This window comes from Gracilinanus agilis, chromosome 5 (assembly GCF_016433145.1).
Source record: "Gracilinanus agilis isolate LMUSP501 chromosome 5, AgileGrace, whole genome shotgun sequence".
NCBI classification, from domain to species: domain Eukaryota; kingdom Metazoa; phylum Chordata; class Mammalia; order Didelphimorphia; family Didelphidae; genus Gracilinanus; species Gracilinanus agilis.
In genome coordinates, this window is record NC_058134.1 from 107,609,153 (window position 1) to 107,636,387 (window position 27,235).

The 27,235-nt window shown below is 37.7% G+C and overlaps 1 protein-coding gene across 1 annotated transcript in view; it reads right to left on the reverse strand.

Moving 5' to 3' along the window:
- The window catches only part of LOC123249910 (maltase-glucoamylase, intestinal-like), a 183,852-nt gene that overhangs the window by 32,450 nt on the left and 124,167 nt on the right, over nt 1–27,235 (reverse strand). The window contains exons 50-52 of the mRNA XM_044679001.1: nt 24,277–24,418; nt 4,325–4,430; nt 1,864–1,943 (exon numbers count right to left, since the gene is read on the reverse strand). Of these exons, the coding sequence (XP_044534936.1) occupies nt 1,864–1,943; nt 4,325–4,430; nt 24,277–24,418 (328 nt within the window). The remainder of the gene's footprint in view (nt 1–1,863; nt 1,944–4,324; nt 4,431–24,276; nt 24,419–27,235) is intronic.

Below are 27,235 nucleotides of genomic sequence, written 5' to 3' on the forward strand. Positions count from 1 at the left end.
TTGGGGCTAAATTTGAACTTGTCTTCCTGCCCTTGAAATGGTACTCCATTCACTATGACTCAACAAGGCTTTGTTTAAATCTATAAATAGCAGAGTAATAAATGATCAGTAAAAAATCTGGGATATCCCTAACTTTCCAGATTAATGATAAACATACCTACCCATGGTGCATTACTTGGGGCCCCCATTAGCACATGACTCTGACCCAACATAAAAATTCCATTTTTCCTCAATCCTACAATGATGTAAATAATTCTTTTTAATTACCTTTGATGGAATTTTAACAGACCCTTTGAAGGTAAAACTCTTGTCTCATACCCTACTACTCCCTTTTCTCCATGCCTATTTTTCTCTTCAAAGAACAGTGAAAGATTATTTCTCCTTAAAGAAACTGTATCTACTTTTCCTTAATACATTGCTTCTATTTAAAGACTCACTCAATGAGCCACTCTTTCAAATCCAACAGTTTACATTAACATAGAAGTAAGCCTTTCTAGTCTGCACTTTCTAGCATTTCCCCTCTAGTACTTCTTTAATAAATGAGGGTCTATAGTGACAGTTCACCAGCTTTTTAGAACAAGTTGAAGTCAATTTTTACAGAAAAAAACCCCTCAAATTTCCAATTAATAAGTTGTCTTTACTTATTAATAGGATAAAATCCAGCTCTAATGCTAGCAATGAATTCAAAGGTCATCTAGTCCAACCACCTCTTCCTTCACGTGAAAATAATAGTCAACACTTGTTTATTGAATTGTCCAAGGCAATAGAGTTAGTAAAAGGTGGAATTTGAACCCAAATCCTCTAGCTCCAGAGCCAATGTTCTTTCTACTATACTTAGACTTGTTCAATTATTCAATAATGTCTGATTCTATGTGATCCTTTGGACTTTTATCATCAGTGAATTTTCTTGGCAAAGATACTAGAGCAGTGATAGATAACCTTTTAGAGACAGTGAGCTGAAACTGGCCCCCAAACCCCCATACAAGTGCCACACCCTGACCCCCCACCTCACTCCTTGCCCCCCCCATCCCTTACCCCAGAGAGGAAGCACTCCTATTAGGCTCCTGGGCAGAGAGGTGGGTGATGAAAGGCACATATGGAGAAGGGGAGGAGAGTGGCCCAAGTGCTCTGCTCCCCTCCAGCTCTGCTGCCTGTGGGGAACAGCTCTGCCCCAATACCTCTGACTTTCTAGTAACAAACTTTGGAGGGCAATGGCAGGCATGCCCACAGAGAGGGCTCTGTGTGCCCTTTTTGGCATACCTGCCATAGGTCAGCCATCACTGTACTAGAGTGTTTTGCCATTGCCTTCTCTAGTGTTTCCTCATTTTAAAAATGAGGAAGGAGGCAGTTTGGGGTTAAGTGACTTGCCCTATGTCACATGGGCTAATAAATATCTGAAGCTAGATTTTAACTCAGATGTTCTAACTACCTTGAGGGCCAGTGCTCTATTTACTGAACCACTAGCTGCCCCTCCTTACTATCTATGCTCTACCTAAAGAAATCTAAAGTTTATTACCTAGCTATCCATGGGCTCCAGCCCTGCAGGCAGCAGTATCTTTGTCTTCTATTTTAACCTCTTTTTCCTGCTATCATCTAGCATCAGAACCGTTTTTAATTCAAACTTTTTAGATACCAAATATCTAGGAAGCTTTTTCATCTATACCCAAAGGTCTGCACTAAATGGTTCCCACAAGCTAGCACTTTAGGCAGCCCCTACCTACTGTCCCATCCTCTTCCTCTTATAGCTCTGCAGAGAAAACTCCATTGGAATATGATATGTATAAATTCAACTCCCCGTGCCCCACAACCACCAACAAGTACCACTTTCTACTTAATAAAGTAAAAGAAACCCATTTCTCAAACCTCTGTTGCCAACTTGTCAGGAATACAATCTATCCTTTCTTCCAGGTTGGTGTCCAAGCACACTGGTGTAAAGGAGACATCTGCAAAGGAATTTAAAGAGTACAGGTGAAAAGCTCCATGGCCACTGTCCCAGAAAGAACATACACATGCATATACAATCCACAGTCACACTGTCCAGGAAAAACATAGGATAAAAAATACAGAGTAGAAGAGACCTAAACATGAAAAAACTGAGGCCCAGAGAAGTTGCCCACCATCAAATATGTAATCATCAAAATCGTATATTTGAACTTACTAGATTATGAGACAATCAAATCAGATATTTACTAGTTGTGTGACTCTGAGCAAGTCACTTAATCCTGTTTGCCCCAGTTTCTTCATCTATAAAATGAGCTGGAGAAGAAAATGGCAAACCACTCTAGTATCTTTGCCAAGAAAACTCCAAATAGGGTTCCAAAGATTTAGGCACAATTAAACAACATGAAGAAGAATATGATCCAAGATAAGTCATTTAAATCCTTTGGACAACTATTTCCTCACCAATAAATGAAGCATTTTCCATGTCATATTCTATGATTTCCCTGATGAATGAAAGCTAGACTACAAATTTTGCCCTAGTGTAGCAAATTCCAGTTTTGATTAACTATTGTTTTATTTGAAAATTTATCATTAAGCTACATGGGTTCTCAGGGGTCCTGTGATCCAACTCCCACATTTACAAATGGGAAAACAGTGGCCAGAAGAGGTAAAATACATTAGCCTTATAGATAATAAGGAGCTGAGATTTGAATGTAGGTCCAAATCCAGTATTCTTTCCATTGAACTACATTTCAATGGGATATTATGTATAAGATCTTATTATACACGTGACATTTCTTTATACAGAAGATGTTCTAGAGTTCAGTATACATTTCATTGTGTCCCATGACAATTTTATCAGGAAGTTGAGAGAAGAATGACCTGAAATGAATTGGTCTATAAGTAAATAAAGCAATTTTAGAAAGCTTGATTAGCAACAGATTGAAGTCTGTTGGCCAGTCTTAGTTATTCAGTCATTTTTCAGTTGTGTTTGACTCTTTGTAGTTCCATTTGGGGTTTTGGCAAAGATATTGGAGTTGTTTGTCATTACCTTCTCTAGATCATTTTACAGATGAGGAAACTGAGGCAAACAGGATTAAGTAACCTGACCAGGGTCTCACAACTAATAAGTTTCTGAGGCCAGATGTGAATTCATTGTGGATTTTAAAATTAATATACAAGACCTAAATATTATATTTTATAAAATTTTATTAATAATAAACTGACAAAAAAAAGCTAACTAAAAAGGTACTAACCTAGTCCGCTCCAGAGAGCAAAAGAGAAAAAGGGAGAAGTTACAGCAACCTATATATAAATGTGATGACGCAAATGTGAACAAAGGGAAAAGCATTCTGGGTAGCACAGAAAGGAAGTTTGGGTAATGTAGTTTTCGGGATTCAAGATATTTCTAACTATACATCATGAAGAGTTTTCCTGACTCCAGAGTTTACATTCTATCTACTGTTCCACTTAGCCACTGCCTATCTCAATTACTTAGTTTTCAATTCAGTTGTAAGAAAAGAGATTGGTAGTGAGAAAAATGAGTCCTCTGGTTCTAACTTCTGTTAGAAACATATTAGGGTGACAGAAGAAGAATGATAGAATTTGCAATGAAAAAGTTCAACTTCCACGCCAAGATATGTATCTGAAAGAATAGATCTCAATTTTCTAATCATTTAAGTGTCAGGCTCTTCTCTGGGCAGGTTGGATGCCTGTAGGCACATGGCCTGTTTAAAATAATGGCCCCATTTGACAAAGTTCTAGAAATGTTAGCTAGAGCAATGACAAGGGAAGCAAACTAAAGCTACGAATATAAACAAAAAAGAATTAAAATTATTTCCTTTTGTTATCAATAAAGAAATCAAATGAAACCATAGCTTCAACAAGGTTAAGGGATAAAAACCCATACTACACAAGACTCCTCAAGTTTTATTCTACTGGGTTTGGACAGGATATATGATGTAATCAAATAGAAAAAAGAGAGCAAATTGAGAGAGAAAACACTAGCAATCATAGGAGAAAGAAATAAGTTGCAAATTAGCTTTAATTATTAAGCAGCAAGATTTAAATATATTTTAATTTTTGCAATATAAACAAAAAAATTACAATTATATAACATATTGTATAAAGTATAATATTGTATAATTTTATATATAATATAATTATATTGTATAATATAGTGTACAATATAATTGTATAAAGTACAATATATACAATATAAATATAAATTTGCAAATAAACATATTTGTAAATGACAGAAGGGAATTTCAATAAAAATATTCTCTATATCATATTTTCACAACTGGGTCCCACGATCCATACACAGAGACTTATGTTAAAAACTCCCCAACCCTGTCAGCTCTAAGTGACATGTGAATTTTACCTTGAAGATCCACTATCAGAAGCAATAGCAAAACGATGCTAATACCCAAAACAATTATGGAGAGGATGATCAAAAAGCTTGCAAACTCAGACAATTTCTTGGCCATCTAGGGAAATAGACAACTCAGTTAAAGTAATCCCTCAAAGTTTACATAGTTCTAAAAATATTAGCTATCACTATGTTATAGGAACAAAACTGAAGATATAAAATTAGACAGAGAAGAAATAAAATGACCATTTTAGATGCCATGATGATATATTTAGGAAGTTCCTATAAGTCAGTTAAGAAACTGACTGAGACAAGTGCTTCAGCCACATTACAGTATGCAAATAAAGTAAATCTACAAAGTAATAATTCTACACATTGTTAACAAAATCAAGAAGAATTAATAATTCCACTGGTGAGTGAGGGGGGGACCTTTTAAAGGAATAAGATGTCTCAGAGTTAGCCTACCAAGACATAAGCAAGATTTATAAAAGTACAACAACAAAACAGAATTTACAGAAATAAAGAGTACATAAGAAGAGGAGTGATCAGGAGAGCTCACAATCAGACAATTGCAGAATTTGGGAGTTGAAAGGCAAAGAAAAATCCCTGAAAAGTGAGAGCCTGGACTATGGGCTTGAAGTGGACTCAAGGACTCTTTATTTAGACCAGAGAGGCAGTTCCTCTCACAAAAGTCTGTTCTCCTAATTCTCTTGTTGGTCATCAGAGAGAAGTCTCAGTTTTTGAAACTACAAATAATTGGAGAGGTAGCCACTGCTAATTGTTAAGAAGTGCTAATATAATAACAATATTGCCTAAATTAACAGATTTAATGTAATAATAAAAATCAAATTATTTACCATGCTTACTTTACAAAACTCACTGAACAAAATGTTTTTAAAAATTGGAAAAATAAATGTTCTAGAATCTTAAGAAAAATAAAAAGGAAAAATATTAATGAAGAAGTTATAGCATTATCAGATATCAAACTCTGTTATGAAATCATAGTTATCAAAATGTTCTGTTACTGGTAATAAAAAGCTAACAACTGAAAAGTACATTAATAGAGATAAGAAAGGTATAATAACAGAGACAATAAATCAATATTTCATAAAAACAAAAATATTAATTACTAAAAAGAGGACTCTATCTGACAAGAATGACTTAGGAAACCTATAAAGTAATTTGGCAGAAATCAGATTTAAACCATCACTTTATACTACATACCACAATAAGCAGGAGCAGATCAGATAAGAGATGAGATTCATTTCACAACTAAAAAACATTTCACAACTAGAAAAGAGTTGACAAATAGATGTCTTGTTAGGGTCATAATGGATTACCACCCAAGTAGCACACGGAGACAATGCAATCCAAGCAAAGGGAAGTCTTTATTTCTAGTGTGCGCTAGGGGAAGCTCAGAGAGTTGGGGGGGGGGGGGCGGTGCATAATCAGAGTAAAGATTATATACGATTTTGGTCCTGGGCTGGTGCTCAGGAGGTAGCGGGAAACTCAGGGGGTGGCGGGTAAGGTGGTGGGTGGTGGCAGACTCAGGGGCACCCTGTAGTTCTGAAGTGGACCTTCTATGGCCTTTGTAGTTAGTGGTTTTTCGCTGTCTCCCCAAGTATGTAGGGTTTTTATGCTACATTTGGGAGCCTAATGAACACCCTATTGTTAGTGACCGTGGATTTCTCTAAGACATCCTGACTTGTTAGTAACCTTGGTGGGTTTCTCGGAGCCATCCTGATCTGTGTTTGCTTGTGTTTGCTTAGATTCTGTGTCATAACTTTGGGGTTCTACAGTCTAAAGTTTCTTCCAACTCTTAACTTACAATGATATTGTGAAAGAATTCAAACTCTCTTTGTTTATTTTTAATGTAATCAATCAGCAAACTTTAATTTAATCAACCAAGAATACGAAGTGCTTAGCACTTGGTAAGTCACTAGGTAAGAGAGTTCATGAGTCACTTGCTAGAAAGGTCACAAGCACTGCCCCCTTGGGCAATGTTAGACAAATTGGGAGGCTGTGATTGGTTCCCATGAAGTGGGAGAGAGACAGGAAGTAACCTGGAAAAAGGACTATAAAAGGCAAGACTGAGAAGATTGATGGATAGATTTTTCCTACCTTGGCTTGTTGGTGAGGACTTTCTCTGTGTCTCTCTGTCTCTCTCTGTGTGTCTCTCTCTGTGTGTCTCTGTCTCTGTCTCTGTCTCTGTCTCTCAACCCCTCTCTTTCAACTCTGGTGGGACACTCTCTTCAGCATGAGTTCTGGTGAGATTCTTGGTGGTCTTAGCCTCATGTGCACTAATGGTTCTCAGGAGACTTTTCAGCCTCTTCACATTTAGGCTTCCTAATGAGGACTTTGGATTCTCGTGAGACTCACTTTTGGATCTGCATTCATGGTCTGAAGGCATTTGGATTAGGATTTAGGATATTTATAGCTAGGCAACTTTTTCTACCTCTTTCCTATATTTCCCATTTTAATATCTCTACTTTGTTGTAAATAAAAGTTGCTTATAGTCATTTTGAGTTAATTATTTTTATAAATGGTGACCACAATTAAATTATTTTAATTCTTATATTTAGTCAAACCAATTCTAAATCTTACAATATGATGCTTCTGCTATCAATAAAAAGTCCTTGTTGGAATGAGTGGTTGTATATGGGATGGAGGAACGGGGGAGATTTCTGGTAAAAAGAATGTAAGAGTTAAAGAAAATATGAGAGTTAAAGAAAATATGTTTAAGGGGATAAAAAAAAAATCATTGGGTTTGTGTTCTTCATCTATTGCCCCAAGATGATAAAGGTAAGAGTATCCTTTACATAAGAGATGGGTACTTACTCCCTCTCCATCCCCATGGAAGAGAAAATTCCTACTTTCTGTTATTCTAGCTTCTATGGAAGCATCTTTAAGAAGCAGCTAAAATGAAACCATCCAAAGAATATACTTAGATGTCATTTATATCTCAATGGAGGCCTATCTAGAGGCCATATTTGTACTTTTTTTATCTTTGAACAATTTCCTTGAACAGTATTTGGAAGAGGGAGAGGGAGGGGGAGAAAAGGAATAAGTATTTATTAAGCCCCTAGTATGTACTTTTACAAATAATATCTCATTTGCTATCTGGGACCATTTGTGAAAGAGAATTCTTTACTCTGTTGTCTATCCTGAATTAACACTAACTTAAGTACCTCACTAGATTGTGAAGACAGGATTAACTCTCCTTTGTCTACCTTTTGATTGAATCAATGCAAGCTTGAACTAAATGGAGGAGTTGCAAACCACTTAGTGAATTCACAGCCTACTTAGTACTAGGTGAGAAGCCAGCAAGACACTTGGAGAGCTCCACCTTTTTTCTAACTCAGTCAGAAACTTGTGAATTCTTTTAAGAGTTCACACCCTCAGAAACTGTGAACCCCTTTGATGAGCATTCACCCCTCCAGAAGGTGTTAACTGGTTCCCACAAACACTGCCCTCTGGGAAGTGCTAGACTATTTGAAAGCTATGATTGGCCCCTGTGAAAAGGGGCAGAAACAGGGGGTCACCATAAAAGTAAGCCTTGAACTCAGTCCGGGAATATGATCTTGGAGAAGATAGTCTGAAGAGATGGTCTTCCAGAGATAGGCTTCTAACTAGGGAGAGTCTTTGAGGGAGCTTGCTAAAGACTATGGGTTGGATCATGGCCTTGGAGCTTGGCTTCAACTTAGACTTTGACTCCTGGAATATTTCATTGGGTGAGGGAAAGGCTGATTACTTTCCTTGTTTCCTAAGAGACTAGCTGCCATCTTGGAGGAAGCCACATGGTTACTCACCACCAGCCTTCCTGGTTGAGAGCTTTAGGTTGCTATCCCTCTCACATTTCTCTTCTTTATTATTTCCTCTCTATTTGTATATATTTATAAATAAATTGGTGATTCAAAAATAATAAATATTGGTGACCACATAATTTCATAAAATTATTATCCACCCATTAAATTTAACCCTTATACATTTTACCACATCCACAGCTCTTGCTCACTGGACCAAACTTAAAATTCTGACCAGACAGAAAAGAAGGAAAGAAAAAAGTATGGGACAGAGGTCAGAACCAACATGAAAGGGACAACAAAATTATCTAGAAAATGACTAGTAATACATTAAATTCTTTTTTATTACTTGTTGTCCAGATCTTTAGCATCAAGTTAAGCCACTCTGATGAGAGTTATCAAAATCGTCTCACTTAAAACAAGGGTTTTTTCTTACCCTTAACCCCTTTGGCTGTCTGATCAAGCCTGTGAACCCCTTCTCAGAATGTTTTTAAAAGAATAAAATCAACTACCTATGATATGAAGGAAGATAATTATATTAAAATAGTTTTTAGTTTGACCCTAGGCAAGTCACTTAACCCTCCTTGTCTAGCCATTACCATTCTTTTGCCTTGGAATCAATACACAGTCTTGAGTCTAAGGTGGAAGGAAAGGGTTTAGGAGGAAAAAAAAAAAAAAGAAATAGTGTTCAAAATATTTTTTTAAAAAATTCATGGACTGCAGGTCAAGACCCCCTGAACTAAAATAAAGAAAAACAACCTTGTTTTTTAAACATTGAGAGTTTCATTCTTTCTTGAATGGAAGAAGTATTGTCTCTATTCTTTCTCTTCTTCCCATTTCTGCTTTTTGTTCCCTAATCCTTCCTTCTTCTCTTTTCTCCCTCCTTGCTTTCTGCTAGCTTCTGCTTTTCTTTTCCTTTGACCTCAGATTGTGTACAATCTCTTCTGAGATAATAAATGGCAAGTGGAAGGTTACTTAAAGTTTTTAGCAATATTTAACGTAACAGCAAGTGGAATTGTTACTGCAACATATTTTGTCAGTGTGGGACCTCGTTCCACTGATAAACATTGTTGTTTTCCCTTTTGGCAGAATTTAAGCTCCCTGAAGGCAGACCATTCTCTCATATTTGTCTTTGAAGCCCCAATGTCTGGTACATAAATAAATGCTTGGTGAAGGATAAATTGATTGTTACTCTCTTTATGAAGTGCTATAGGGGGAAAAAATTATCACCCTGCAGCATAGAACGATGGACTTAACTAATTAAGTTGAATTTTGGATAAAAGACATAATCTTTGACTTGATATATCTAAAAGCTCTCCAAAATTAGTAGAGTTAATGGTATTTTGGCTTTAGCTTTCAAGAACTGTTCCATCTTTATACCAGGATGAAGCATTCAAATGAGACATTGGTAAAGACAAGGAAAACACAGCATATTAAGATGAAAATGGAGGGAAGAGATCCACAATCACATCATTTGCCAAAAGAATCTTTTACAACAATGCTACTGAAGAGAAACTCTTAGCAACCTTTTCTAAAGTGGCCACCTACCTGTTTGCCCAGTTCAGGTTCCTTCTTCCTGGAAGTTATTTTTCACAAATTCTAATTTCTCCCCTTTGGGAATGACTGTGTTCTAAACTTCCCCCTGAAAGGTATGATTTTGAAAGTATTTTCAAGTTATCTCTTGAGAGTTTCATCAGAACCTTACGTGCTCAGGTACTCATTCTCCTGAAGAAGTTCAGTCATTAAAGAAAGCTATTTAGTGTTAAAGCCTACAACTGGCAACTAAGACCATCTAATTTCACTCTAAAATTCTTTGTACACTGCTTCTATGGAAGGATATTTCTCCTAGGGAAAGAGATTCTTACCCTGACATAAGGTCATAGACAGCCAAGGGTCTGTGGATAGATTTCAGGGGGTCTGTGAACATGGTTGGGGGGAAAAATGCATCTTTCCTTAAGTACTTTATTTTCTCAAAAAAATTCAGTGAATTTGTTTTCTTCCCCCATTGATGAAGAATGAGGAGAGGTGCTAAAAATCAGCATCTTTTTTCATTCAGCCCCCATCTCTGGAAATACCAGGTATCAGGGGCCAAAGCTGTTGTCCTGTAACCGCAATTAAATATTACCTTCAATAATGAAAATAGGTAATAAACCACAGTTCTATCAGCAGTATCAGTGATTGTCAAAGGGATCCATGACACACAAAAAAGGTTAATAACCTCAGTCCTAAGGATATTTGCATTTTAATAGACTGTCTTGAATAGTTCCAAGCCTTTAAGCTCCAAAGGAGTGAATCTTTAATAGAGGATTTTAGAGAATGGGAATAGGGGGCCCTTCCTAGTGCCTCATAAATCAGATGACTCTCAATATGCCATTTATCCAACAGATAGACTCATTAACTATAGCAACTTTTAGTCCCTATTTTAATGTCCACATGACCTAAATCCCCTTGGAGAGGGATTCCTCTATATTCATGAAGAATCAGAAAAAGTTTCACCTCTCCCTAACCTGTGGAAAGAGGACTGGGGTTGGAGAGAGAGGACATGGGTTCATGTTCAATTAAACCATTTACTGTGGGCAAATCACTTAACCTCTGTGCTTAGCTTGGTATTGTACAACGAGGAGTTTGGAGTAAATCAATAATTCCATGATCTAAGAACTAGAAACCCAGGCAGGCAAATCTTCAAGAACTCCTTATTTGGCTGTTACCCCCATATTCTTTTTTTTTTTTTTAAACCCTTGTACTTCGGTGTATTGTCTCATAGGTGGAAGATTGGTAAGGGTGGGCACTGGGGGTCAAGTGACTTGCCCAGGGTCACACAGCTGGGAAGTGGCTGAGGCCAGGTTTGAACCTAGGACCTCCTGTCTCTAGGCCTGACTCTCACTCCACTGAGCTACCCAGCTGCCCCCTACCCCCATATTCTTACTGCTAAAACAGACCCAAGGACGCCAAAGAAAGAGAAGTTACTGAGTACAGGAAGTCCTCATGACTTAGAGACTTTTCCAATCAGTATAGAGGGGACTCACTCTTCCTCTCAACCAGTACCAGTTTCAATCAATGGATGATCTCAAAGTTGGGTCATCTATGAGAATTCTTTTCCCTACCTATTTTTGTCTTTATTTCTCTTACTGAATAAATAGCAGCTCAGCTCCCTCTGAGATTCCTAAACATGCAAAAGTTTCTTCTTTTCTGAGTATCCCCAAATATCCAAGTTCTATTTTCTCTCTTCCATGATGAATAGAAATAAGAGGGGGGAAAGATAAGTCTGCCCAATTAAAAGCCCAAAAGTTTGATGCACTGAATAGGGAAAGTGTGACATCATTGGTTTAAAAAAAATAAGGTAGCAAAGAAAACAGTTACATACCTCTTAGCCCTGTCTGTGTCCCTTCCTGGCTTCTTCTCTATTCTATCTCCTGGGGAGCAGTAAGCAAAAGTAATAGCTAAGGCCCAACCCCAGCATTATCATCACTTTATTGCACTCTAAAGTCGGCAATTGGAGGAAAGTCCAACATCGTCCACAAAGGGCTCTCTCTCTCTCTCTTTCTGCCTTTGTATATTCCCTTGCCAGAGCTTTCAGTGCCTATTTCCTTACCCCCTACAGAATTCTTACCTAATTTTTAGGAATTTCTCCTAGGGAAAGGGGTTCTTAAGATAGGGTCCACAGACAGCCAAGGGGTCTATGGATAGATTTCAGGAGGTCTATAAATTTGGCTGGGGGAAAAATGCATCTTTCCTTAAATGCTTTATTTTCTTAAAAAAAGATAAAGTGAATTTGCATTCTTCTCCCACTGAGGAAGGATAAGGAGAGGTGCTAAAAGTCAACTCCTCATCTAGGCCCCATCTCTGGAAATACCAGGTATCAGAGGTCAGCAATTCAAACCCATATATCTGGAAATAATAATGACTTTTCCCTAATTCTTGCCCTCACTGGAATTCTGCTCCATTTTGATTCAATTATTCATCATTTTATGGCCATTATTTGTGCATATCCTCCTACTGGATTGTAAACTGGATGAGATCAGATAAATTTTGCACTTCCTCTAATACCTAGCATAGTGATTCATACAAAATATTTATCATCATCATAGATCTAAAATGGAAGGAACCATAGAGACCTCTTATTCTACTTCCTCTGCTAGGATATGAGCTCCTGGAGGGAAGAGATTATATCATTTTTATCTTTGTATTGCCATTGCTTACTATAGAGTCTAGCACATCGTCAACTTTTTAAAAATATCTCTTGATTAATTACTTAGGAAGAAGATGAGGCCCAGAGGTGAGGTATCTTGCTGAGGACACATAGGTAGTAGTCAGAAGCAGGATTTTGAACCCAGGTCTTTTGATTCCCTTCCTGACTTGTCTTTTCAGCTCCAAACTACACAACTGTGATTCCTTTAACCAATTCTCACATGCTATAAACATAAGGATATTCACCTTCTTCATTGCTTTCAAGAATTGCTGAATCCATTCACAGTTGCAACAAAAATGTTTTAATGTGAGGGCAGTTGGGTGGTTCAGTGGATTGAATGCCAGCCCTAGAGATGGGAGGTCCTGGGTTCAAATATGGTCTCAGACACTTCCTGGGTATGACCCTGGACAAGTCACTTAAACCCCATTGCCTGCCCTTTGCCACTCTTCTGCCTTGGAACTAAGGTATAGGTTTAAAAAAAATGCATTACAGCATGTGTTCTACCATTCTCTCTAACACTTACCATTTTCCATTAGTTTTCATCTTTGCCAATTTGATGAATATAAAGCAAAATCTCAGAAATGTTTTAATTTCCATTTCTCTAAGTAAAACATTGGAGTGTTCTTTCATGTGGCTATAGATAACCTGGTATTTCTGCTCTTGAGACTGCCTGTTCCTCTTTCTAGGCCATTTTTTAATTAGACAATAGCTCTTATTCTAATAAATTAAAATTGGTTCCTAATATAGCTTGTAAATTAGACCTTATCACAAAAACTTGCTGCAAAGACTATGTTTTTCAGTTCTTTTCCTTTTAGTCTTAGTTTATTGAATATGATTGCATATAAACTTTTTTTTTAATTTTATGTATTCAAAAGTATGCATGTTATCATTTGAGGTCCTCTATCACTTGTTTGGTTATGAATTTTTCTTTTATCAATAGCCTTTATGGGGAATTTTGTGTGTGTGTTTCTCCAAATTGTTTATAACGAGACCTTTAATGTGTAAGCCACATATATATATTTGTAGCTTATCTTGGTCTAAAGCAGTGGTTCCCAAACTTTTTTGGCCTACCGCCCTCTTTCCAGAAAAAATATTACTTAGCCCCCTGGAAATTAAATTTTTAAAAATTTTAATAGGAATTAATAGGAAAGATAAATGCACCTGTGGCCATCACCGCTTTCCTGGATTGCTGCAGCCCCCACCAGGGGGCAGTAACGCCCACTTTGGGAATCACTGGTCTAAAGCATAAGTTCTTGGTCTAAATCTTATTTCTACCATATTTTTTCCACATTCCACAATTTTCCGAGCAGTTTTGTTTGTTTGTTTTTCTTGTTTCCACATGGTTTATTCTTTGATTTAATGGATTAACTTAATACAAATTCCAGGTACGCTTCGTTCATACATAAATGAGAAAACTGAGTCCAGGAAAAGAAGTTTCTTTTTACCCCCCAAAGGACACATAGTGGCACTCAAGCTTAGAGTTTCAGTCTTTTGGCTCTCATTCAGTACTCTGCATAGTATGCTATTAGGTTAGGCCACCCAACAAAAGTCTTTCCTGGGCCAGGAAAAAAAATGGCTAGCTAGATGTTGAGGATGACATTGATGACATTGTTGTTGCTGATGATGTTAATGATGATGATGATGATGATTGAATTTGGAGTTGGAGATTTTCCTTCCATTTCAACCTTTCTGACTCTTCCCACTGTAATGATTAAATTTTTCTTGGAGACTGTCTCCAATCTTTTTCACCCTTCCATTGTATTGGTCTTCTTCTCCTCTCCCTAAATGCACTTCTTTATGAAATATGAAATTATCCATTGTATTTCTTTTCCCATTTCTCTAAGTATTATCCTCTTTTTTTACCCCTAGTTTATATATATATACATTTCATCCTACGTAGTTTGTCACTGTTCCCTCTAAGTATACTTGTTGATAATAACAATTTTTAAGTTACCAATATCATATTTTCTTATAAGAATACAAATCATTTGAACTTATTGGATCCCTTAAATTTTTTTTTGTACCTTTTGATGATTCTCTTGAGTTCTGTGTTTGGGCATCACATTTTCTGTTTAAGTCGGGCCTTTTCTTTAGGAATGCTTGGAAGTCTTCTATTTTATTAAATGACCATACTTTCCCCTGCAAGAATATAGTCAATTTTGCTGGATAGTTGATTTTTTTTATTGTAGACCCAGTTCCCTTGGTTTCCAGAATATCATATTCCATGCCTTCCAGGCCTTCAGTGTGGATGCAGCTAGATTCTGTGTTATCCTAACTGTGTTATCCTAATGATATCTGAATAGTTTCTTCTTAGCAGCTTGTAGTGTCTTTTCTTTGGTCTGGTAGTTCTAATTTGGTTATAATATTCCTGGGCATTGTCAATTGGGGATTAAATGCAGGAGATGATCTGTGGATTCTTTCCATCTCCACTTTTCCCACTTGTTCAAGAAAGTCAGGGCAGTTTTCTTGGATAATTTGCAGTAGAATGATATCCAGGCTTTTTCTTTTGTCATGAAACAAAAGAAAAATTATTAAATAGTAAAAAAAAAAACCACTCTTTAATCAAGAAAAGGAGTTTAACACTAAAATTAGGACTCCTCACAGAGCTGTACACTATCAACCCATGCAGAGCTCCAGACTCTGACAGCTACAGTCACCAAATTCCTGGGAGTGCCACTCTGCTAGATCACAACTCCAAGGAGCCATTAAAGTGGAAGCTTAAATACCTTTCTAGGGGAACATGGGGACTGAGGATGAGAGGGATCATTGATTGGCTTTAAAAGGGTAATGTAATAATTAAAAGGAGCCCATAACCAATATTTGATAGAAAGGGAGATAGAAAAAGAGTCTATGATGTGAGTCTCTCTTCCAGCTCTCCCCTGGGGCTGAATATATACTGGGAGACTTTAAGGGGGTGTCATCCCAAAATTGGGTGACGTGGATGGTCCTGCTGCCCCTCAGGAGTCTGGGGTGAGGCTTCCTTATAAGAGGAGGTATGTGGTACCCCAATCCGATCCTAAATAAGGATAGGGTCCACACAAACTTCCCCCCAATCAGCCTGTTTCACAACGGATGGTCTGGCTTCAAGATGGAGGCAGCCAGACCAAGCTGTGGTTCCCCTCTTCGTCATTGTCTCTCAGGCACTCTGGAACGCTATCTGACTTGTGAGTGGCTTTTATTATTTGCAAATCAGGGAATAGACAGAAGGGTTTGGGGATGTCCTCTTTGCTATTGCTATGGGGTTCATCTCTTAGGTGGGAAACTTAGTGGTTCCCACACCTACATTTCTTCCCCTGCCTCTTCTTCTGTTTCTCTATTTCTGTCCTTTCCTATAATTGTAAGGTTTGACTGAAAAAGGGTCTCTCAGCAAGGTTGGGAATGGGTGAAGTTGACTAAGAGATTGCTCCCAAAATGGAGTCCAAACTTAGCTGACTCGATGGTTGAAGTCTTGATGGGTTAGATGTGATGGAATGGCTTTGATCAGGGAATCAGGGTTTCAGTTTCCAAAGAAAAATCCTCAGGAAGCCCTCAGGACAGGATCTGAGCTAGGATGTCCATCTCCTCCCTCTTCCCAGTTCTCTGCCTAAAGACCTCTCCTCTCCTTCCTCCTCTGGAGAATCTCCCAGAATTCTCCCTAGTCTCAACTGTCAGCAACTTTCAGCAACTCCTTCTCTGGCTCCTTTTGTCCCATCCCCCTTGCACAAATCTCATCCTTACAGTAACAGAGGAAAATGAGGCATCCCATACAGAATAACATTGAAAGGGTTGATGCTTTCAATGGCCATGAAAGGGAAAGATCCAGCCAAGGGCTGTGGCTATGGAGGTAAAAAGACTTTGGCCTAAGGGGAGAAACCACTGGGACAAAAGAGATACTTAACACTTAGCCCTCCTAACCTAAACTACTTTAAGATCCATTATTAGTCTAAGACTCTGAGGTTGGCAGTTCCCCTCAGAGAGTAACTCTCAGGTGATAAGGTCAAACTTGGGGCTTTTCACCATTAAGCTAACTAAACTGGGAATCATGGAATCTTACTAGGCTACAAGTCTGGGGGCTTCTAGGTTCCACACTGACAAGATGTTTTATATTTTCCTCAATTTTTTCATTCTTTTGATTTTGTTTTATAGATTCTTGCTGGCTTGTGAAGTCATTTGCTTCTAGTTGTTGGATTCTAATTTTTAAAGACTGAATTTTATCCCTGACTTCTTGGTCATCCTTCTCCTTCTGGTCTGCTTTTCTTTGTAGGTCATCTTTCACTTTCTTTGCCTCATTTTCAAGCTGGTCAATTCTGGCTTTCGAGACACTAGTTTCTTATTTTAGTTCACATGCCTGTTTCCAGATGACTTATTTTGCTTTTTAATTTCTTTTTCCAATTGTCTTAGGCCTCTCTTAATTGTTATTTTTTTTAGGTTTTTTTTAAACCCTTAACTTCTGTGTTTTGGCTCCTTGGTGGAAGAGTGGCAAGGGTGGACAATAGGGGTCAAGTGACTTGCCCAGGGTCACACAGCTGGGAAGTGTCTAAGGCTGGATTTGAACCTAGGACCTCCAGTCTCTAGGCCTGACTCTCAATCCACTGAGCTACTCAGCTGCCCCCTTAATTCTTTTTTGAATTGTGTTTTGAGTTCTTCCAAAGCCTGAGTCCATTATGTTGGAGTTTCTGCATTATTGCTTGGCGTTCCTTGGTCCTCCTCTGTTCCATTTGCTTTTTGTTCATTACCTGGATAGAAGCTGTCAATTGCAATTTCTTTTTTATTTTTCTGTTTACTTGTATTTTTTTCCTTCTTTCCCATCATTGGCTTTAATCTTGCTCCTTGGTTTATTTGTTGGATCTGTGGGTTTGGGCTATTCTGTCCTGAAGGGGCTTCTTCTCTGCTCTGCTGATTGACTAAATTAGGCTGATGGAGTATTAATGAGCCCTGAGGTCAGATCTTCCCCAGCTGGCAGCAGAAGCTGAAGGTGTAGGTCAGTGATTCCCAAATTGGGCACCACCACCTCTTGTGGGTGCTGCAGCAATGGGGGCGGGGGCAGTGATGGCCACAGGTGCATTTATCTTTCCTATTAATTGCTATTAAAATTTAAAAAAAAATTTTTTCCAGGGGTGCTAAGTAATATTTTTTCTGGACCACTGGTGTAGGTGAAGGTGTGGAGGTTGAAGGGAGCTGTGCTTACTGTCCCATTATCAAGGTATTCTGTTGTGGTTGCAGCCTTTACCCTGTGATCTGAGTCAGCAGGATTCTTACAGGGGCTCTCAGCTTAGTTGGTGTGGGAAGGGTGTAGGAGACTGAGCTGCCCAGCCCTCTGAAGCCTTCTTATCTGCCCTATTGATAGACTAGATTAAGCCAGGGTTAAGCTAATCTGGGGAGCTGATGTGCCCTGAGGCCAAAACCTTTAGAAGAGGAGGCCCAAGATATAGAGCAGTGACTAAGATTAGTGTGGCCTTCCCTTCTGCCCCTCTCCTCCAGCTACCTCCCTGCAAGTTGTGGTTAGAGCCCTGATCCTGGCACAACTGTGGCAACAAGGCATTCCCTCCAGGCTGGAGCCCTCACCCCGAGATTCCAGTGACCACCAGACACTCAGCACAGTATTTGGGGAAGGAGTCCTAGGACCTTCGTTCTTCCTTTTCCTTAAACATGAGAATTTAGCCTTCTCTGTTTCCCTTTTAAGTTGAATCAAGCAGGAGGGTCCCCTGGCTCTGTCCTGTTGTTAGATTTGGTTTTCTGTCCCTTTGAAGCACTTTGTTTTTGATTGGTGTGGAAGGTTTTCCACAAAGGTCTGGATTTTTCCTGCTTCTAAGTGGCCATCTTGACTCTGCCCCTTTTTGTTTGTTTTAACCAAATTCTGAGTAGCTAAGATCTTTCTTTAACAAATATTAAGCAACTAGATTCATTGGCTTTCTACATATTGTGTACCTAATTTATTCTAATGATTTAATTCACCTGTTTTCTGTCCTGTCCAATTCTTCATGCCCATTCGGGGTTTCCTTGGTCAAGATCCTAGCATAGTTGGTAATTTCCTTCCTCAGTTCATTTTATAGATGAGGTAGCTTGTGGCAAATGAGATTAAGTGACTTGCCCAGAGTTATACAGCTAGTAAATGTCTAAGGTCAATTTGGAACTCATTTCTTCTTGAACTCAGCTCCATCCACTGTACCACACATATCTCTTTTATAACCATTGCCTAATTGTTTTAAGAATACTATGTTATAATACAATGTGAAATATGACACTAATAGGCCTTCATTCCCACTTTTCCTGCCATTATTTCACTCAAGATTTTTGACCTTTTTTTGCCTGCATATCAGTTTCTTTATTATACAATATATCCAAACTAAGAGAACAAGAAAAAGGGAATTTAAGCAACCCAATTTTAGCAGAAAAAATTAAAAAGAACTATAAACTTCCAAAGTATATGTGTGTGTTGGGGGAGGGGGTGTGGGAGGAGGGAGTTTGAGATCAAGGACCAGATGCATTCAGAAGGGAATTCTATCAAATATTCAAAGAGTAATTAATTCTAATCTCCCTGGTTTTTTTAGCCCTTTCTTTTAGTTTTATTAAGAATTAGTTCTAAGGCAAAAGAGGGGTAAGTGCTAGGCCATTGGGATAAAGTTATTTGCCCTGAATCACACAGCTAGGAAGTATCTGATACTAGATTTAGACCCAGAGCCTCCTGACTCTAGGCTTTGCTTTCTATACCCTGAGCCACATAATTCCCCATTTCTTCCTAATTCATTCTATGACTTACTATGCCATTGACTCATATTGAGTAGAGTTTTGAAAGAAACTAGGAATTCTTCAAGGAACTAAGGTACTAGAGATAATCTATGAAAAAGAACAGAGATAGGAGACTCCATTTCCACACAGGATTCTTGTTACCATGTGTGGAGAATTAGGAAGCCTATTTGGTTGGACCAAATGCATAAATGGGAATTATACATAATAAGGCTAGAAAAGCGTGTTGGAATTAGATTGTGAAGGGATTTAAATATTAGGGAGAGGAGTTTTGATGTTATAAATAATAGGGAGACGGAGCTTATTGAGTAGGAGTGTCATAATCAGATTTGTACTTGAGGAAAATTATTTCCATAGTTCCATGGAAGATAGATGAGAGAGGACATAGACTTGAGACAGGAAGAATGAGGAAACTATTACATTAGCTCAGAGAATGACTGAGGACCTAACCTAGAGTAGTAGCCTCATCAGTAGTAAAGGAAATAGATTTGAGTGGATGGTGGTAAAATAGATGAGATTTAGTGACTTATTGGATATATTGGAATATTGATATATTTAGTATCATGGAATATAATATAGCTAGGCCTGGTCACTGGGATTCATTAAGACCAGCAAGGTGTTTATTTATTATCTGCCTACTTATTTAGAGTATTCACTTTCTTGTTTTTTTTGTTGTTGTTGTTGTTGCGTCCTTTCTAATTTCAAAATCATTCCCCTTGATAAAGGAAACAAAAAAGAGGGGGGTTGGAAGAGATGCCCTCTGAGACTCTTCCAGTTCTGGTTCTGTCATTCTATCATCCTAAGGATCAACCACTTCTACCTTCTCTCTCCCCACTCTATTCTTGTTCATCTTCCCTGAGAAATATCCTTATCCCTTCTTCAATCCTCTTTTTTTCCCAATATAAATTCCCCTTTTGTTGTATTTTGCATCTTTTCTATCTGTTATAGCTTATGTAGCACTGGCCCTAATGCCTTATGTTACTTCTAATTAACTGCCTTTTTAATTCCTCCACTTGGGAGTGGTTTATTTAGATTACCCACTTTCTGTCTAACCAAACATATATATGTATATGTCAATATACATATATATTTCCCCCCCCAAATCTCCATCTATTTCTTCTTTCTCCTCCTCCCTTTCTTCCCTCCTCTTCCTCCTTATCTTCCCAGGTTACAAGTACAACAGCCACCCAGAGCCCAATCCCACTGCCAATCAATATAGAAATTTTTGCTTGCTCTGTTCCCAACCTGGACTTCTTTGTTCCTCCTTAGGCAGCCTGGTGATCTCTACATATCCTGCCACTATATAAAAAAAGGACCTTCATTATAATAAAAATAGCAATGAAGGAGGGATGGCTAAGAAGCTCAGCAGATAGAGTCAGGCCTAGAGATGGGAAATCCTGTGTTCAAATTCGATCTCATATACTTCCTAGCTTTGTGAACCTGGGCAAGTCACTTACCTCCCATTGCCTAGACCTTACCATTCTTCCTCCTAGGAATCAATATACAATATCATTTCTAAAATGGAAGGTAAGGGTTAAAAAATAGCAATGAAGAAAAGCAATTTGGTTGAAGATGAAGGCCAATATATAGATTTAAACAAAAAGACCTTCATGGCCAATGACTGAGTTAAAGTACGAATTATAAATTACACTAAATACAACAGCATAAATAAAACACCAAAAGTTATGAGATGTGACCAAAGAATAGTCAAACTTTTATTGTGGAAAACATATTTACAAGAGAACAAAAATAAATTTAAATATTTGAATTGGCAAAAAAAATTAGAAAACAAAAGCAAACAAATACAATAAAAGCGAATCCAAAATGAGAAAGCAACAGAAGTAGAGGAGAAATGACTCACAGATGTAAGTGTATAATATTCTTTATAGAGCAGTAATACAGAAGATACATAACTTAAACGTTTCTAAGTACATTGTTGCAAAAATAAATTCCATTATAGCATTCCTACCGACTTCCAATGCCTGTCATTACATTCTACAAATTTGGCACAATCTGACTCTTTCCTCCTTTCCTTGATATGACCTCCCCTCTTTTTATCTATCAACCTTAGTTACTCATCAATTCTAACTTTTCCTCTTTCCCTTCCCAAGCCTTCTACCACTCCTCATCTTCTTCACTAATCATTTTCCCCCTTTCCCCTGCCCCATCATGTTCTCTATCTCTCTTCTCTCCTTCCCTAACAAACCCCAGAACTCCTACCATCCTCAGTGACCTCCTGGACTTTTTTAAAGCTTTCCTGGGCTAAGATTTGCATAATCATAATAACTACAGCTTTAAAAGTACTTTACATTTATGAAACCAACGAGTTCCTCTCACTTAATGCTTACTGCTCTGCGAGGTAGGTGTGCTATTATTATTCCCCTTTTACAGACGAGGAAACAGACTAGAAGAGGTTATGTGACTTGCCCAAGATTGCACAGCTAAAAAATATCCGAGGCAGAATTGGAACAAGAGTTTTTCCTAACTCCAAGCCCAGTAACTCAGCCCCTGCATCACCTTGCTACCTATAATAGGTGTCCCAAAAGTCATAGTGAAGTTTTAAGCAAATAGTCTTAAAGTTGCACTAAAGCTCTTACGAGGTCCAACACATCTTTGGCCTGTCAAGAGGAGGTCTTTCTGGGCCCTATCCTCACCTTTAGCCACAGTTTGTCTTCAGCAAATGTTGAACAACAGTGATGAGACTTCTGTAACTATTCAATCACACGGAAACAAAAAGCAGTCCGACCATGCCCTCTCATTGAGGATTCAAAGCATAAAAGGTTACTGATAAAACCCAAATCAAATGCAATAACTGTTTTTAATTAGTCGTGGTCCAATTAAGTGGAGGCTTAGAATACACAACAGTGATCTGCAAACACATTAATTACAAAAGTCCATAAAGGCCTTCCAGTAACTGTTCTGGATCTTGCTTCAAAGGGCCATTAGAAATTAAGACCACCTCACCACAAAGGGATACCCCAGGGATATCTGGAGTGCAGTCAAGTTCATTGTCAGTATCTGGAAAAAACAAAAAGAAGAATATGGGATTTCTCTTCACATAACCTAAGTATGGACCAACAGAATCCCCCCCGCTCCGCCCTCAGAGGCTTCTTCTCTCCTGTGACAACCTCAACACTACCGATGAAGGTCACACAAATATTATTATCCTTGTTAAACAAATGAATAAACTGAGCATCAGGGAAATTGTCACTAGCTCAAGGCTACCCAGCTAGTAAGTGGCATAGCCTGGTCTTCTGACTCAGTGGATGTGAATGTAGAACAAGGGATTTATGGTCCCTTCCAGCTACCTCTTCTTAGTACCGCATGACTTTCTATATAATTTTGTCTCTGCTAGACCACAGGTTTAGAGTAATTACTTTCCCTCCTTATTTAGATGTTCTTTTCTCATCTTTCCATCTTCTGTTTAGGATTCCACCTCCCGACTCAAGAACACCAAACATACCCTGTTTGGTATTTTTAAAATATATGTATCATTCCCTCAAAGCAAATAATTAAGGATATTGAATGTTCTTGAGTGTTACTCAACTTGTTACAGCCTTGCATCACTCTATGAGCTTTGGGGGAAGACAGGGGAAACTGGTTGTTGTGGAATCTGAAATAAATATCTAAACAAACCTTAAAATAAAATACAGAGAAGAACCTATATGGAAATCAGTGTGTTTAGGAAGTACCAAGAGAGGTAAACAGAGGAGATATCTAAAAATGAACAAACAGGGGGCAGCTGGGTAGCTCAGTAGATTGAGAGCCAGGCCTAGAGGTCCTGGGTTCAAATATGGCTTCAGATACTTCCCAACTGTGTGACCCTGGGCAAGTCACTTAACCCCCATCGCCTAGCCTACCACTCTTCTGCCTTGGAGCCAACACACAGTATTGTAAATACTCCAAAACAGAAGGTAGGGGTTTAAAAAAAATGAACAAACAGGTGACGGCTGTCAATTTGCAGTGGGTTGGAATAATTTCTAATATCACATCTGGGAGTGAGCGAAGTAAGGAGTGATTCTCTTAAACTTCAACCCTTTTAGCATTTAAAGCTCTTCATCTCCTGGGCATAATCTTCCTTTCCAGCCACCTTATACCATACTGACTCTTCTTTCCCACACTCTGGAGTCCAGCCAAATAACTTTCTTGCTATTCCTCACATATAACCTTTCAACTCTCATCTACATACATTTTCAAAGATTATTCTCTACACCTGGAACTCCCTCCTTACTCTAAATTCTTTGTTGTTCAGTCATTTTTCAGTTGTGTCTAACTCATTGTGACCCCATTTGGAATTTCCTTGGTAAAGATGCTGGAGTAGTTTGTAATTTCCTTTTCCAGCGTATTTTAAAAATCAGAAAATTGAGGTAAACAGGGTTAAGTGACTTGCCCAGGGTCACACAGGTAGTACATATCTGAGGTAAGATTTGAACTCAAGAAGATGAGTCTTCCTGAATCTAATCCCAGTTCTCTTTCTAATTCTTACTATCATTTAGCTCCTTCAAGACGCAGGTCAAACACCAAATTCTACATGAAGCTTTTTCTGATGTCCACCCATCTTTCCCAAATTACTTCATATGTGTTGCACATATGACTCAAATAAGGTAATTTAGGATTCCACCTTCCAACTCAAGAACACCAAACATATTCTATTTGTTTTCTTTTAAAATATGTATCATTCTCTTAATATTCTCTTAAATAATTAAGGAAGTTGGATGTTTTTGATTATTAGCTTGTCAAAACTCTTAAAGTACCTGGCTTATTGTAAACACTAAATAAACATTTCTTCCATATATTTGTGTGTGTGTGTGTGTGTGTGTTTCTCTTATAGTAGAATGCAAGCTCATTGGGGGTTTTTTGGCAAAGATACTGGATCTGTTTGCCATTTCTTTCTCTAGCTCATTTTACAAATAATAAAAGTGAGGCAAACAGGGTTTGCCCAGGGTCCCACAACTAGTAAGCGTTTGAGGCTGGATTTGATTTGATTTCAACAGTATGAGTCTTCTTGACCCCAGCTCTGGCACTTTATCCACTGTACCACATAGCTGCCCATTTAACACCCAGCTAATTTTTAATAAATGCTTTTTGAGATGTTCATTTTTCTTCCCTTCTCAATTTATCAGGGAAGGGGATGTAGGAGGCAGAGAATTGAAAATAAAATTTAAAAAATAAATGCTTGTTGAATGATTGATTGATTCTTCTTTCTGGAAGTCAATCTTCCAGATAGTTTTTCAAAAGTGGCCAACAAATAGAGGCTTTGTCCAAATTTCTAGGCTGAGGAATGAAATGTTAGGATTGAGAGCCTCAGTCTTTCCCATATATCTTATTTTCATTTTTATTGTGAGCATTATGGAAGATTGAGGGAGTGAGGGGTAAGGAAGTGGGGCGCTGGTCCAGCAAACATATGAACAGAGATATAAGGACTCTTCATTTACACAGTTCACTCAGACGTTTTATGAGTTACAAACCTGACGTGTTTGGTCATATTGAAAGTTGTTTATGGTTGAAACTTCAGCCTTTTGAGTAACAATAACATTGGTAATAGAATCACTGTTTATTCCCCAGATGTGAATAAAGCCGAGCCATAGCGGTTTTGTAGCTACTATGTATTTGTTGTGAATGATGTGGTGCTCCAAATTGTTCTGTGAAAGGAGAGAAAAATTGAATATGGAGGGAGCAGAAATTATGAAGCCACTTTATCTCATTTCATTTCCCTAAACTTCAAATAGTCTACAGTTATTCAGAACATAATCAGACTTTCTCCTTTTCTCAAAAATTACTGGCAAAAAGTCAAAATGGGTATATGATTTATGTATAAAGAATTTATTAGATAGATAGATAGATTTATATATAAAAAGACATAAAGAGTGATGCCATATGTAAATTAGGGGATAATAGAATAGATTTGATAGATCTCTAATAGTTAAAATTAGATTATGAGTCTACTAGTAGCTTTAATAACTTTATTACATCAAAGTAGTGATCATAAAGAGAGGGAAATATAGGAAAGAGATAGAGTTGCTTAGTTTAATACTCTATCTGCTGCAATGATAAATTGAAACTCACCACCAACATGGGTTCCTTCAGATTCCAAGCTCCAGCCAGAAGAAAGCGAACAGTCTCCTGGTCTCACCTTATAAGTAGTTTTCTCTACCCACTAGCTCTCCCACATCACATCTTAGGAACGTTCCAACCATATTAATATGCCTGGACTGCCCAGAGGTACAGTGCCTGAGGGATCAGTTTCCCATCTTGTTGGTTTCAACTTCCTTCCTCTGAGGGTTTATCTATACCTGCACATCTCAGTGACCTTTGACCTCCAGGTCACTGATTGATGACACCAAACAACATAACATAATGGAGAGAGATTCCCTTCCAACAATCCCCCCTTTGATTCTATTGGAGACAAGCATGTTGAAATCTCCCCAATTCAGGGTTTGGAGAGATTAACATGTTCCCTTCCAACAGATCTATGGAAAAGAGAAAAAATTATGGCAAAACAAGAGATAGAGAATGTTGCAAGATGTAAAAGGAATAATTTTGATTATATTAAATTTAAACGGTTGTGTATAAGCAAAATCAGGGTAAATAAGATTAGAAGGTAAACAACAAACTGGGGGAAATTTTTATAACAAATTTCTCTGATAAAGGTCTAATTTCTCAAATTTATATGAATATAAGCCATTCCCTAATTGATAAATGATCAAAGGATATGAATAAGTAGTTTTCAGATGAAGAAATCAAAACCATTAATAATCATATAAAAAATGTTCTAAGTTACTCTTGATTAGAGAAATGCAAATTAAAATAATTCTGAGGTACCACTTCATATCTATCAGATTAGCCAATATGATAGTAAAAGAAAATGGTAAATGTTGGAGGGGATATGACAAAATTGATACACTAATGCATTTTTGGAAGAGTTGTGAGCCAATCTAATCATTCTGGAGGGCAATTTGGAACTATGCCCAAAGGACTAAAACTGCACATACCTATTGATCCAGTAATACTACTAGGTCTGTATCCCAAGGAGATTAAAAAAAAAAGGTGGGGGAGGGGGGGACTATTTCTATAAAAACATTTATAGTTGCTCTTTTTGTGGTAGCAAAGAATTGGAAATTTAGGGGACACTTATCAATTGGAGAATGGCTGAATAAATTGTTGTATATGATAGGTGATGAAAGACTTAGCTATTCACAGAACAATTAATCCAGGACAATTCTGAAGGACTTATGACAAAGAATGCTATCTACCTCCAGTGAAAGAACTGTTGGATTTGGAATGCAGATCAAATGAAGATACTATTTTGAACATTTACTTTAGTTTGTTTATATTTTTATTTTGGGGTTTTGCTTTTGTATGAGTATTCTCTTATAACAACAAACAATATGGAAATATGTTTTGCATGATAATGCATGTATAATCCAGATCAAATTGCTTACCACATCTGAGAGTGGAGAGAGGGAGGGGAGATAATTTGCATCTCATAACTTCAGAAAACATGTGGAAATTTGTTATTGCATGTAATTTGGAAAATAAAATATCTTTTAAAGAATTACTTGTTTCTTCCTACTAAAACAGAAAATTGGGCGTTATATTATCTTCATTTGCTGATGGGGAAACTAAGGCACCACTAGCTAGGTCAAAGGATGAAGACAATTTCAAGATCACAATCTTGATCCTTATCAGGATGTTATCACAGGATAGCCAGGACCATCTATATTCCTAAGAATAAATACTTCTGCAGCCCTGACAGATATCTACTGATTTAAAGAGAACTTAATGAGCATTTTCTCTCTGTCTCAAACTTAACTAGGTCTTTTGAGAGACTGAGTCACTGAATTTAAATTGTAGATCAGAGAGGGGGATAAATAAGAATAAGGATAGATTGGGATAAAATAATAGATTTGCTGAGTGGGAAGGGAGTTTAGAAATACTTTAGTCCAGCCCTCTCATTTGTAATAAATGAAAATAAAATCTTTGAATGTAATATTAATAAAATATTGTAGTTGCTGTTATAATTACTCTTAAATCAGGAGTCTGTTAGTAGCTCTTAATAATGTAATTTTAAGAAAAATGGAGACATATGAAAACGGGAAATGCAGGAAGGGGACAGAAAATCTCACCTATCTAGAAAAGTACCTAAGCTGAAATCCCAAGCCTGCCAAGCCACTTAACCCTCAAAGCCCTCAAGTGCCAACCTTG